Here is a 13,988-nt window from a genome sequence, read left to right as displayed (position 1 = left end):
ATGTGTGAAAATAGTCCCATTAGGGAATTTATGCATTTTTTTTTAAATGGGAATTTTTGCACAAACAGGCTTTTTTTCAACTTTAAACACTCGATAAAGAGACCGGACCGGTCTCGAAACGCGTTGTGTCGCTGGCATAATTCTTTTAATAAATTTTATGATATTTTATATTACTATTACCTCTTGGACCTGCGCCTGTTTTACCCGCCTTGGAGTGGAGGAGGATACTGACTTTTTCAACTTTAGGCTGCCTTTGCAAAGTGAATGAGGCTTGGCACAAAGTGTCCAGAAAACATCAAAACAGGTTAGGCGACATACGAGCAAACTTGGATCCTCTGTGCAGCCCATCAATGCATGCCACACTTTGCCCAAGAAATTATTCATGCGGCCCAACCCCATATCTTATCATGCTTAGTCAAGGTACAGCAAACGGGCATCAATCACAGAGCTCAGCGCTCACTTGCTGCAGCCTGTCTGCACATGGTCTTTATTTTCATTTCATCCAATGGAACAATACATTGCTTGCAATCAAAATTGCCAATAATATATGATGCTTGCATATAATCAAATAAATCAGTGTGGTAGGTTACAAAAAGAGAACAAAGTGTAAAGGCCCAGAACGGTATTTATTGTCAGGCATCTGGAGATGTATTGTTGCTATTGGCAACCCTAGACAGTCTTTATTGGGACCTATGTATTTGCTGCTTTTTCCTAACTCTCTTATGGAGATAGTGTTTTTTGTCATATATTTATTCAATATGTTGTTATGTATTAATCTCTAATGAGACAAGTGTTGAGCTTCATCCTTGATCCTAGTGATTGGCCAGGGGAAAGCTAGCTCCGCCCACCTTCTACCCAGAGGGCTGTGCGGTCTCCTCAGTGACAGTTGGTAGTCTGGCATTGCCAGAGTCACATCTAACCTCCCTACGTCACCTCAGTAATCCTGTCAGACTCCATCTTCAGCCCCCTAACCTGTTTCCAGTCATAAGGACTAATACGTGTCTTCAAAGTCTCAGCAGGACATCCTCTGTATTTATTAGTGCCTGCTGTCGGATTGGTGAAGTGATAGAGGGTCTCCCATTCACCGTCCACATCCTCCTGGCTTCCAAGTCAGTGTGTCCATGCGTCTTCCTCCTACATGATAGTGAGCGTCAACAGCGTCAAGTCTCTTCTGTAACTTCAAGTACCTATTCACACGTACCTTATAAAGGCTGGAAAACCGCAAATTCCCTGGAACAGGTCTGTACACTACATGAAACCCTATTTATCCACCAAGTCTAAGCTATAGTAACCAAGGTAACCCTCCCCCTGAAGCAAAGGACTCTGATCAAGCCAACAGTTTTCCATCATCAGATGCCCCTGTATTGGATTGTATATAGTTATCCTTCAAGTAAAGTCTTGATATACTTTTACCGCTATTGTGTGAAGACTTTTATTAAAAATTATATGTCCCTGTGTGTATGCTGAAGAAGACAAGGGCCCCGGCACCCTCAGACCCCACCGTGACAGGAAGGTTTCAGAAGGTGAGCCCTAAGATTGCACTACACCACCCAGCAACACAACCCCTCAGCATATCACACCACATACCACCAAAGGGACACATTATAAAAGTCCACAAAGAGAACACAGAGTAAATGACTCCAGTGTACAAGACCCTATCTGGACTACAGTATATCAGTGGTTACAGAAAGAAGTTAAAGTATGGTTCCCCAACTTTATGTATGAACTACGCCATGCACCGTGCAAATAGAGTGGAAACTTTTAGAGACATTTGTCTACTATCAAAGAACAATTTGAAAGTTTCATAGCATTGTGACTTCAGGATAGTTGTCTCGGGGGGCTGTCAGTTCATGGCAGGCGGATACCCTTCATCCTTCTGTATGACTTGCTTTGTTAGTTTATTAGGTCCAGCATGGCTCATTACCGCAGTCACTGTCAGCGACCTCTGCCTTTTGCGATTGTGTCTGTCTGGGCTACATGAGTATTCATTAAAGAGAAATGTCAAACATTTAGACATACTTTAGACTGAAGACAATTTTTTAAGCTTTTATTACACATACTGCAATACCTAACATATCTTGAATTGGTTGGCTATGGAATTCTTTTTCTTTCTCCCATTCTAAATGTTCTTTGTTGTTCTATTCATGGTACTTCTTTGATGAGACTGTATGAGTGACATACATTATACACTAATACTGTGTAAGATGCTGTAAGTACTGGATTATCAGACTTTCTATCCTATGAAAGCCAAACTAACACGATTTCACCAATCAAGGGAATCGTTGGAAAATCTGCTCTACTCCATTTACTAAAGAATATAGTTATCTAATGTAGTTATTTACAAAGATTAAAACACTTGCTCTAAATGTTGGGGTAAGAAGATGCTAGATATTTTTTGGCATTTCCATAGGATGAGTTGTCCCAGCTGTAGGTTTGGATTTTGAGAGTATTTCCACCCATTTTTACAGTGCACCTGAAAGAAAACAGATACTAGTGAACATGTTTTAGATGGAGCCATCCTACAATCTGCAGTTGTTATTCTGTGGTTTACTCCCACACATTTACCAGTTAGAAACCTACTCTATATCAGTTGTGCCCAACCACCATCTCAGGAGTCACATGTGTTATAACCATATGCACTGCCTACAATATGACATATTGCTAATTTATTCTAATACCCCCCACATACAGGAACATTTCTAGTTGCATTTCTGTAATACCATTGTGTCAGATTTCACCCAGAAATATTTCTCTGTAAAGGTTTTAAGTGTCCCAATTTCTTGTTTTTCCACATATAATATTTTCCACTCACGGGTGATTATGACTCACTAGAAAATAAAGGTTAGTGACCCTTGAAGTATTTGGTTCATGTAACACATTGTCAATGAGAACTTTTAGCCAATGTTACATGAAGGTCTTATCAAATGATTACCCCACTGCCATGTAAGATCCTCTGCAAAATCTTTTGTGCTTGTATAGTGAATATGGAGGAGAGTTAGAGGACACATAGGTCCCGCCTGTCTCCTTTTGGGGGTTTGTAATGTAATGTCATTGTGTGCCGGATTTATTTTTTGGTAGTACTCAAAATTTTATAGAAATAAAAATGAATTCCTTAAAGGGGGTTTCTACCCGAACAAAGCTGCCAAAAGAATACCCAATGATTATCTTTTATAGCCATGAAGAAGCAGGGAGCATCAATTTAAATAAATGGGTGACAGAATTTTGCATTGTAGAGCCAGGTCTGCCAGAGTAAAATCTGCCTATGTAATAACAGAGAGGGGTAATATGCAGTGGCCCTGTATTACATAAAGTACAGGAAAAATGCAGAGGATACGAAAAGTCATATGCAATAGTGTTATTTAGTTACAGTGTAGCATAAAATGTCCAAAGCTGTAAAAAAGTAAGTACATTGTCACACTAAGCATACATGTTCTGCTATTATACTCTAATATAGACATCATTCCAATTCATAGAGAAGCACATGTTCTTTATGGCAGCATATTTTAACACCTCTAGCTAGGCTGTTTTCTCGGGTGCTCAACATGTTTCTTGTTGTCCACAATCATCAGGAGCAATACAGAGATGTTAGGTATATGTGTTTCTGGCTCTGATGCCAGCCGTACACACATAGCCACCAGCTCTGTATTGCCCCTTAAGAAACCAGATAAATGGCAATATATCTTAATTTCAACAGTTCTGCATGTGGTTATACTAATCATGTGATTTTATATCTTTTTTTTTTATCAGTGTGTCGCCATGTTCTTACCCTTATAACCTTTCAATTTGTCTGTCTTTTTTCTGCTCATTTTCTGTGGTGTGATGTGAGTTTTTTTTTTTTTGGGGGGGGGGGGGTGTCTTTGTTGCACACTTGCAAAGAGAAGTTTTTGATTATTGATTTTTATTCTGCTGTTTCTGGGATGTTACATAGCCTGGTATTCTTTTATCATTTACACTTTTGACCGTGTCGGATCAGGATAGTATTTTAATAGTTCGGACACATGCAATGATACCAAATATGGTTTGGGGTTCGTTTATGTTTTTCTGTTTGGGAAAAGTGTTCTCCAGTGGCCCCTAACTTGTGGTGCTCAAGCTGTCGCAAGACTGCTACTCCAATGCATCCCAATAGTCTGCAGGTATCAATGCATACTGAGAATTGTAGTCTTGCAACAGCAGATCGCTTAGATAGATAGGTAAGTGATGTCTTGCTGTTGCAAGACTAAAACTTCAATGCATGCCATGACAATCTGCAACTGTCAGTGCATGCTGGGAGTTTAGCCTTCCAGTAGCTTGAGGTCCCATAGACACACCACAAGTGCATAGAGCCAGGCCGGTGCACAACAAGAAAACGCTGCTGAGCACAGGAACCAGGCAGCATTTTGAAAAGAGGCAAAAAGGACCACGGCACTGGGATCCCCGATAAGGTACTGGAAAAAAATGTTTTAATCTCATGACGGTATATTTTCTTTAAGCAACAAGGCAAAGAGAAACTAAGCAGGACACCAGACACATGTGGATGGGCCCTAGGCCTAGAAAGTTGAGACATGCCAATATTTATAGAACTCCAAATAAAATAGGTCATATTCTCAACAATGACTTCATCTTCACTGTATTTTAGCTGCCTAATAAAAATATTCTACCTGGGTATTGAAGGCTATAAAATACAAACATTATGGGGGAGATTTATCAAACATGGTGTAAAGTGAAACTGGCTCAGTTGCCCCTAGGAACCAATCAGATTCCACTTTTCATTCCTCACAGACTCTTTAGAAAATGAAAGGTGGAATCTGATTGGTTCCTAGGGACAACTGAGCCAGTTTCACTTTACACCATGTTTGATAAACCTCTCCCTATATCCTATAAAAACTGTGTATTACCAGTATTTAAAAATGTATTACATAATATACATACACATTATAAAATATAAAAACAGAGGGAGCATTAGCAAGCAGTCTTAGGCCAGGTTCACACTGCTTGAAACATGGACCGTTCTGTGACCCGACCGGGTTACAGAACGACCTATGTTAGTGAAGATCACTATCAGTCAGAGCTCAATATTTGAAAACTGAGCTGTGACGGGTTGCTATTTGTTCTCACTTTTATAAGTATATAATTATATACTATCATATAGGAATACTTACAGTCTATTTGGGCGAGTGACATAGCAAAGTGTGTACATTGCAATATCAAACTCAGGACTGGATCCAATAAAGAAAGAGCCGACACTTTTCAGATAGTTGGACCATTTAAACTGGATGGCGAAAACATCAGGATAACTGGTCCACTGCAGAGAAAAGCATGAAGATGACATAATAACAGCATGGCATTGTTTGTTTCAGTTCTATTTTATTGCTTGCAAAAGTTTTATCAGGTACATTGTGCAAATTCATTATATAACGTTCCATGGGGCCCAGTCAGGATTAAAAAGACATATTCTGGTATCACCTTATGTTACTGACGTCACTTGTAGTTACAGATTTGTATAATGATATTAGTAATGTTAGTGCTGTGGCCTCCTCCAGCATCCATATTTGCTAAAATTAGACACCTGCCACATTGCATAAACCCAGCTCGACTATACATTATTGTGTAAGGGGATAAACATTGTACTACCCCTCTTGTCTTGCAACCAATGAGGACATGAGTTTCAGATTTAAGCTATGCTCACACATAGGGGGACATGTATCAAGTAGAAAAGTTGTACTTTTTTGCGGAAAGTGCCGATTTGCAAATATTTTATTCGCAAAACGGCCATTTGCAAATAAAATATCCGTAAATTGACACTTTCCGCCGGGTGGGCGGGGACGAGGTGTGGAGGGGGCGGAACGGAGGGCGCGGACTCAGAGTCTGTGCGATTCATCACTGTTTTCTCGGAAAGATAAGCAGAAAACCTACTCCAGCCCTACTCCAGCAAGGGATTTATGTAGAGGCAGTTCGCCTCTACATAAATCTCCGTAGTGCCGGAGCTGCAGGGACATTTTTAAGTCTGGCGCAGAAAACGCCGGACTTAACCAATGTCCCCATAGTATTTCTGTCAGTTTTTCAGTCAGTCTTTTTCAATCAAAACCAGGAGTGGGTAGAAAAGACTGTGCAAATCTCTCCATTATAATTTTGCCCTGCCGGTCCCCCCTGGTTTTGGTTGAAAAACAATTGATGAAAATACTATATGTGAACATAGCCTTAAAGTAAATCTGTATAAGGTGTTGTACCTCAAAAGAAACTGTCTTAAAAACTTTGATAAAATCTGGTTGTATTAAATGACTGTGTCGGCAATGGCTTATGTAGGTAATAGGTAATATAATATGTTGTTAGATCTCAGGGGGGACGGAGTAGTGGATTATGAATGTTTGTGTGACAGTTAGTTCTGCGGACTGGACCTTGGGGCTCCCAGCATCATGATTAGTTATAATGTCGGTAGCTGCTAAACAGTTTAAAAGTTTGCACTAATGTACTGACACAGCCACGTGGAGCCATGTGAAGGACCAATGATTTTTGAGCAGGTCAAAGCAATCAACCAACAAACAAACAAACAATTGGATGTTCATAGGCTGATAACTAGCCCTATTACACGGGGTAATTTCAGCCTATTTGACCAATAATCCCCCCATGTAATAGGGCCTTTAGGATCCATCCAGTGTATGTACTAATGCATATTTATAAAGATTCTATTGTAGGATTCAGAGTGTGTCACTCATATGTGGTGTGACATAATGTGCTTTTATTGTAAGAAGTAAATAAAGAATTGGATTTGACATACAAGACACAGTACTGTATTTATAATTTATGTAATACTCACCCAGGCCATTCTTAAATGTCCTATTCTTTATTCAATGTGATTCTATTCAATTAAGCATGTTCAGATATTGCCACATAGTGGTGTTTGTGCTAACTACATGCACAGGACTACGGGACTACATTTTTGTGCTAGTTGTGACTCACTGTACTTCTCGAACATCCCACAATGTTGAATTACTTATACACTGGAGCATTACTGCTGTCTAGGAACAATAATACAGCCACTCAAATGCAAATGAGACTGGTTACTATTAATTATTCACAATAAGCACCAATAAATGAAGGGAACAAATGGTTGCTAAAGATTCATTTACATAAGCACTTTCAAGGTTCATGTTCTCTTCTGCATGGAATGGATCCCAATAGAAAAAAGAACAAAACACTTTCCAAAGATTAAGCTTTCACTCTTGTTAAAGCTAAAGTACCATCAGGTAAATCGCTTTACGTTTTTTTCATGAATAGACCAGTGCGGGGATGCCGGTACTGTGGTCCTTTTTTTGAACCACTGCCCGGTTCCAGCACACAGCGGTGGTCTATTCTCAGGCACCGGCCTGGCCTGAAGCACTGGAGGTAGGCCGCCCACCCCCCATTGTGACGAAACCCCTCCCCTCTGTAAAGCGGCTCCATTGATTCTAATGGTACATTCACTTTAAACAATTATACACACACTGAAGTTTTCACTATGAGAACGTAGAATAGGTAAAGTTTGTCTTAAGTAAGCAAGTAAACTGCAAAACCTTTAAAACCTATAAAGAATACTTCTTAGTGTTATACCCACCGGTCCATCCGAACTGTAGCTGAGATAGTTAATCTGTCCGACCTTCTCCAGCAGATAGAGCTGCACCCAGCTATGAAATCCAGATATCTTCCCTTTATGGATTTCTCCTGAATGCAGAAAACATAGACAACTCAACATTTATAATTCGTAATTATTCATTGGTGCAAATGTAAAGCCAACCTCCCACAAATAGGAAAATCACACTTCTTTCCCATGCTAGAAAAGCTTGGATTCTTCACAATTCCTTCCAATACCTACCTTACTCATTACCAAGCTTTCTTTATCTTGTAATTCTCCTGGTATCTGTAGCTACTACTGAGTTTCAATGTGCTTAGAAAATGTATCTTACCATGGAAGACATGTTCAAAGCCAGAGGAGTCCAAGCAACCTTTTGCACGTGTATATAGTCCAAACCACATTTCCCGCAGGTCATTCTTGAAGTTTTCAACTGATGTGTAATAACCTGTTAATCAAAACAGTATGTCAGACATTTAATGACGTGAGGCTCTCCATTGTCATTGTTATTCTATAACATCAGTACAGGCACAAAGACATACCCATAACTAGGATAAAGGAGTCTGCTACCCAGGATTGTTAACATAGGCCTTATACATTTGACCATATTATGAATGTTGAGTTAGGCTACGTTCACACAGAGCAAAAGGAGCGGATTACGCAAGGAAATATTTCCGCCTGAAATCAACTGACGCTGAATTCCGAGCAGAATATAAGCAGAATGCAAGCAGAATTCCTGCGTATTCTGCTAGGAAAGTGTTCAGCTCGTAATCAGCTCTTGACAAATTCAGCGCGGAATACTCGAGGAATCCGTGCTGAATCCGCATGCATTCAGCGCTGAAATTCAGCGAGTATTTGGTGAGTAAACTAGACTATACCAGAACATATACTAGAATCCTCCTCCCCCCCTTTTCCCCATTTCCGCGCTGATTCAGCGAGTAATTTCCGCTTGTATTACGCTTGTATTCCGCGCTGAATCCGCGCTGAAACAGAAAATCAGAGCCCCATTGATTTGTATAGGCTTCCGCTAGCGGAAGAATGAACATGTTCATTCTTCTGGCGGAAAGCAGATTAGTTCAGTGTGGAAATTCCACTGTGTGAACTGCAGAGCAGAATTTCCATTCAACACAATGGAAATTAGCTCTGCACCTATTTTAACGGCTGAAATTTCAGCGCTGATTCAGCGCAGAAATTCAGCTGCTTTTGCTCAGTGGGAACGAGCCCTTACACAGAGCAATAATAAGGAACCCATACAAATCAGATGTACAGCATGCAAATCAAGGCATGTACCTTTGAATGTTGTATTATGCAGATGTCCCTTAAAAAGAAGGGGGGGGGGGTAAACTATGCTTGTCACCAGTTTTCCCCCAAATAAGTGAGGTTGTGCTTACTTCTATATGACTCAAGAAAATGCATCTTGACTCATCACACAGGGAAAGACAAGAAGCCAGTAGTATCTGTCCCTATGTCATGTATTGCCACCCCTAGGTAACTAAACACTATGTTACACTGTCATCTACACAGAAAGGTGGTAAGAAGAGGCATGGAGGAGATGATCTATCAGGCTTGTGTCTTGGCTACACATGTGCTACAACTGAATAAATGCAGAGGGTGTACCTTTTGAGATTAAGAAACTGGACAGCTTTTTTATGACAGTAGTTTGGAATATTCCATCTATAAAGGCATTTTGCTCTTGGATCTCTTCATTGGTGACAGATTCCACAGTTCCTGTTTTCTGAATGTAATTGTCCAACAAAGAGATGAGTTGGGCAAAGGTTGGTCGGGTGAATAATTTGGCCTCATTGACGTAGCTGAAAAGTCTAAAGGAATCAAGGCTTTGATTAGTGAGGCAAAATCCTGGTCATATTTATACAGACAGGCACTCATTCTAATGATGACTTTTGCAGAAAATTAAGGTATTATGTATATGATGTACTGCAGAATTCAGTGCTAAAGTACTACACAAGTTTTAGGGGTATTCTGGAAAGTTCATGTTTTATTTATTTAGTTTTGCAAACACATTGCTTGAAGTATTATAACTTCATAAAAAAAGTATACTCTTACAGTACTGGGTGGGGGGCAGAGCGTTGTAGCCTCTCCACAGCGAGCAGTGATTACTATCACCACTGGTTCTGCAAGTTACTCTAGCACAGTGAATGGTAATAGCAATCACTGCTTTGAAAATAGACGATTTTTTCCAATAAATTATTTTTGCATTCAAGTGCCAATTTGTCTGGCTGAAAATACAATTGCAATTTACACAATTACAACCGCAATGTCTGTGGCCACATGATAAATAGCTATTGTTCATGTTCAGTTGCTTCAACTGTTAAGTGAAAATATTTTTTGCAATTGAATGTGGTAGAACAACAAATCTCTCAAACTTTCTTGCTTGCTCCAGTACCAATGCTTCCATATTCCCCCACCAGTCTGTTCACAGTATACCAGGGATGCCACACTCACTGGCATCACTGCGGCCCAAGCTGACCATTTGCACCAGGGCCCAGGTGTCATTTATTACACCCTGAATGTCAGTGACTTCTTTTAGTAGGAATGCCAGAGGGAACATAAAAAAGAGTTCAAGGTGTTGACTCCATAGATCTCAATATGATCGCGCATCTGTGGGATGTGCTGAAAAAACAAGTCTGATCCATGGAGGCCGCACCTCACAGCTCATGACAACTCAAGACTTAAAGGGGTTATCCAGCACTACAAAAACATGGCCACTTTCTTCCAGAGACAGCACCACTCTTGTCTCCAGCTTGGGCAGGGGTTTTGTTGCTCAGTTCCATTGAAGTGAATGGAGCTTAATTGCAAACCGCACCTGAGCTGGAGACAAGAGTCGTGTTGTCTCTGAAAGAAAGTGGCCATGTTTTTGTAGCACTGGATAACCCTTTTAAAAGATCTGCTGCTAAATTCTTGGTGGCAGATACCACAGAACACCCTCATAGGTCTTGTGGGTTTTTGCCTTGATGGGTCAGAGCTGTTCTGGCAGCACAAGGGGGTCCGATACAATATAAGGCAGGAGGTATTAATCTTGGGATCAGTTTACTGCGCCGCATGTACTATATGTGTAATACAAAGCAATGGTACATGTCACTAGGTTGTCTACTTACTTTTGGCTGGAAAGGTCTGTTCCTGTGCCAGTCTGGGAGCTGGATACATTTTGCTGAAGGTTCAGGGTAATGTCGCCACTGCCCGCTTTGTTTGCATCATCCACATACAGCTGTTCAGACAGATCCTGAATCTCATCATTACTTGCAGCAAACTGTGATGATGGAGACTTCTCTGTCACCAAAAGAAGTGTTACTGACACAGAACTCACACAGTACTCCTGTAAAGTAATCAGCTAGAGCCAAATGGAATAGTTACAGGAGAACTGGACCAGAGCCTTTATGAGACTTGGCTGAGTACCGTGCCATGAAGTGTTTAATGTACGTATGGCACAATATGGAATGATAGAGAGGTATAGTCCCCATACACTTGTATGGTGGAATCAGTGGTGTAGCTTTAGGCTGGGTTCACACTATGTATATTTGAGGCTGTATATTTCAGGCCTCATAGCAACCAAAACCAGGAGTGGATTGAAAACACAGAAAGGCTCTGTTCACACAATGTTGAAGTGGATGGCCGCCATATAACAGTAAATAACTGACATTATTTCAATATAACAGCTGTTGTTCTAAAATAACAGCAAATATTTGCCATTAAATGGCGGCCATCTACTCAATTTCAACATTGTGTGAACAGAGCCTTTCTGTGTTTTTAATCCACTCCTGGTTTTGGTTGCAATACTGACTGAAATATACATATACTGACTGAAATATACGTAGTGTGAACCCAGCCTCAGGAGTTGTAGAGTCACAGATAAAATCAGACCGCAAAGCCTTGGTCATTATTGTACATCCCACAACTAAGAGCTGCTTTAAAGAAGTGGAGGTTGCACATGAGCAGTACTGTCCCAATCAAAGTCAATAGGGCTGATGGAAACAGTCCTGTACATGGTTGCTCCAGTAAGGCTAAATGGAGTGACACCGTGCTTGACTGCTGCTTTATTGATGCTACACTGCTATCACTGCTTGCTCTGTTTCTAGCTTAGTGAGTGGTGATTGCAATCAGCGCTCACTGTGTAGAGGCTGCCAGACAAATGGTGGTGGCAGCAGAGGGCCCGTGAAACTCCTTATTGTTGCCAGGCAGCAAAAGTACATGTACAAAAAAGCCCCAGCATATTTTTACAAAGTTTTTTTTACAAACTATAAAGTAATAAAGCTTTTGCTGGGTTTACACGGAAACCCGATTGCAACCCCCGCCGCCGCTCTGATCGCCCCGCCGCCGCCGCTCTGATCGCCACCGCCGCCCACGAGCATACGTTACCTGCTCCGCGTAGCAGGTCTGCGAAATCCCCGACTCCCCTCTTCAGTGCATTGATTGGCTGAAGAGGGGAGTCGGGAATTTCAAACGGCTCCTCTTTAGCCAATCATTGCTGCCGTGCATTGATTGCCTGAAGAGGGGAGTCGGGAATTTCAAACGGCTCCTCTTCGGCCAATCAGTGCTGAAGAGGAGCACTGATTGGCTGAAGAGGAGCCGTTTGAAATTCCCGGCGCACCTCTTCAGCCAATCAATGCACTGAAGAGGGGAGCCGGGGGTTTTGAAGACCTGCTACACGGAGCAGGTAACGTATGCTCATGGCCGGGGTGATCGGAGCGGCGGTGGAGGGTGGAGGGCGATCGGAGCGGCGGCGTGGTGATCGGAGCAGCGGCGGCGGGGGTGGCGATCGGAGCGGCGGGGCTGGTGATCGGGGCGGTGCAGGGGGCTGCGGTTGACCGTGGGGCCGGGCTGCGAGCGGGGGGCCGGGCTGCGGGCGGGCCGGGCTGCGGGAGTGCAATCGCAAAATGATCGCAAAACGATTTTCCCGTATGATATATCGTACCGTCTAAACGCTGATCGTTATGAAAAAAAAATTGTTACTCCGACATCGTTAATCGTACGATAGGGCCGATTATCGTTTCGTGTAAACCCAGCATTTATTAAATCAATCTAATTTTTTTTTTTTTACCTTTGGAGCACCCCTTTAATGACCAGTGGTGACCTGACTTAGTTAAAGATTAGCTGAGTGGGCATATCTTTATGTTGAGATAGAGAGTAGGAAGTAGTGAGCAGCTGAACCCAAAACTTTCAGAATGGCACTAGAAGACATGTAAGTATAATTTTTTTTTTTTTTTTTTTTTTAATTCATCAAAATTTTTAGCCATTTTTCACACCTACTCATAATGCAAGCTTGTTATCATACTGATTGATGTAAACGTATCTATGATTTCTTATGTTTGATGCCGTTTGTTTGTAGCATTCTTTTATTCTATAAGTAGTACATTAGATTACAATATGTTGTGTTGTTTTCTTTGATGCACCATCCAAACAGGTTGGTGTTTTTGTACTTATGTTTTTAAAATCCTGATAAAAATGTATTGTTTAAAAAAAAAAAAAGCAAGACAACAACCTTTACATAAAAAATAGACTTACAATAGTAGGGCGCCATAACACAGATGTATTTAAGCATACATAACACGGGCATAATACCCTGAGCACTAATGGTTGTACTGCACAGGAATTCAGTCACCATTCAGATGCAAAACACGGCCTCATACCAAGTAAAGACGTGACTACTTCAGAAGTGCTTTTCTATAGTTACTGATTCCGTCTTACTAACCTTCTCATCCCTTATTAAATGTAAAAACCTGAACAGTTATTTACTACAGACATAATATGAGAGGTTACATAGCGCACACCAGCATTATAGCTAATATAGCTTTCATAGTTTCAAGAAATAGTAAAATAATAGGTTTCTCACTTGGTGTCGGCAGTTTAGCTGCACAAATGATGCATGGTAAGAGCCACAGCAGAACAAAAGTTCTCTTCATGGTGTAGAATCCGCCACTGAATCCTTCAGACTTCACTCTAACCATGTCTTTTATAGACCTCTTGTCTCAGTGACCTCATGGGGCTGGTACATACACAAAAATAACCCTGTGTGTCCCGAAAGCTTTGCATGTTTATGTCAAAGTAGACAAACATTCAGCATAGTACATAAAAAAAAATGGGGAATCTGCTAATTCTTGTAAACCTGATTTTGTCCCATATTTCACAAGATTTCCTGTGTTGCTTCATATGCATGGGTTTTAGTCTATGTTCTATAGACACTTGAAAAAGATGAAGGCAGTGATTCTCTACATTTCAACTGATGTCAAAAAGTTATATAGATTTGCAAATTACTTCTATTTAAAATTTTCCAGTCTTCCAGTACTTATTAGCTGCTGTATGTCCTGCAGGAAGTGGTGTTTTCTTTCCGGTCTGACACAGTGCTCTCTGCTGCCCCCTCTGAACGCTTAGTGATGACATCATCCAT

General features: G+C 41.1%; 1 protein-coding gene across 1 annotated transcript; it reads right to left on the bottom strand.

Moving 5' to 3' along the window:
- Positions 1 to 2,084: 2,084 nt before the first annotated feature.
- On the bottom strand, positions 2,085 to 13,508 carry LOC138793611 (uridylate-specific endoribonuclease D-like). The gene is made up of 7 exons (XM_069972257.1): positions 13,434 to 13,508; positions 10,702 to 10,873; positions 9,203 to 9,405; positions 7,920 to 8,033; positions 7,571 to 7,677; positions 5,139 to 5,281; positions 2,085 to 2,473 (listed from the first exon to the last, which is right to left on the bottom strand). The coding sequence occupies exons 1-7, from the start codon at positions 13,501 to 13,503 to the stop codon at positions 2,362 to 2,364; spliced, it is 921 nt and encodes a 306-aa protein (XP_069828358.1). The 5' UTR covers positions 13,504 to 13,508; the 3' UTR covers positions 2,085 to 2,361.
- Between the last annotated feature and the right edge of the window lie 480 nt (positions 13,509 to 13,988).

Source organism: Dendropsophus ebraccatus, chromosome 5 (genome assembly GCF_027789765.1).
Source record: "Dendropsophus ebraccatus isolate aDenEbr1 chromosome 5, aDenEbr1.pat, whole genome shotgun sequence".
NCBI classification, from domain to species: Eukaryota; Metazoa; Chordata; class Amphibia; order Anura; family Hylidae; genus Dendropsophus; species Dendropsophus ebraccatus.
The sequence above is the reverse complement of the archived record's forward strand: the minus strand, read 5'-3'. Positions and strand labels throughout refer to the sequence as shown.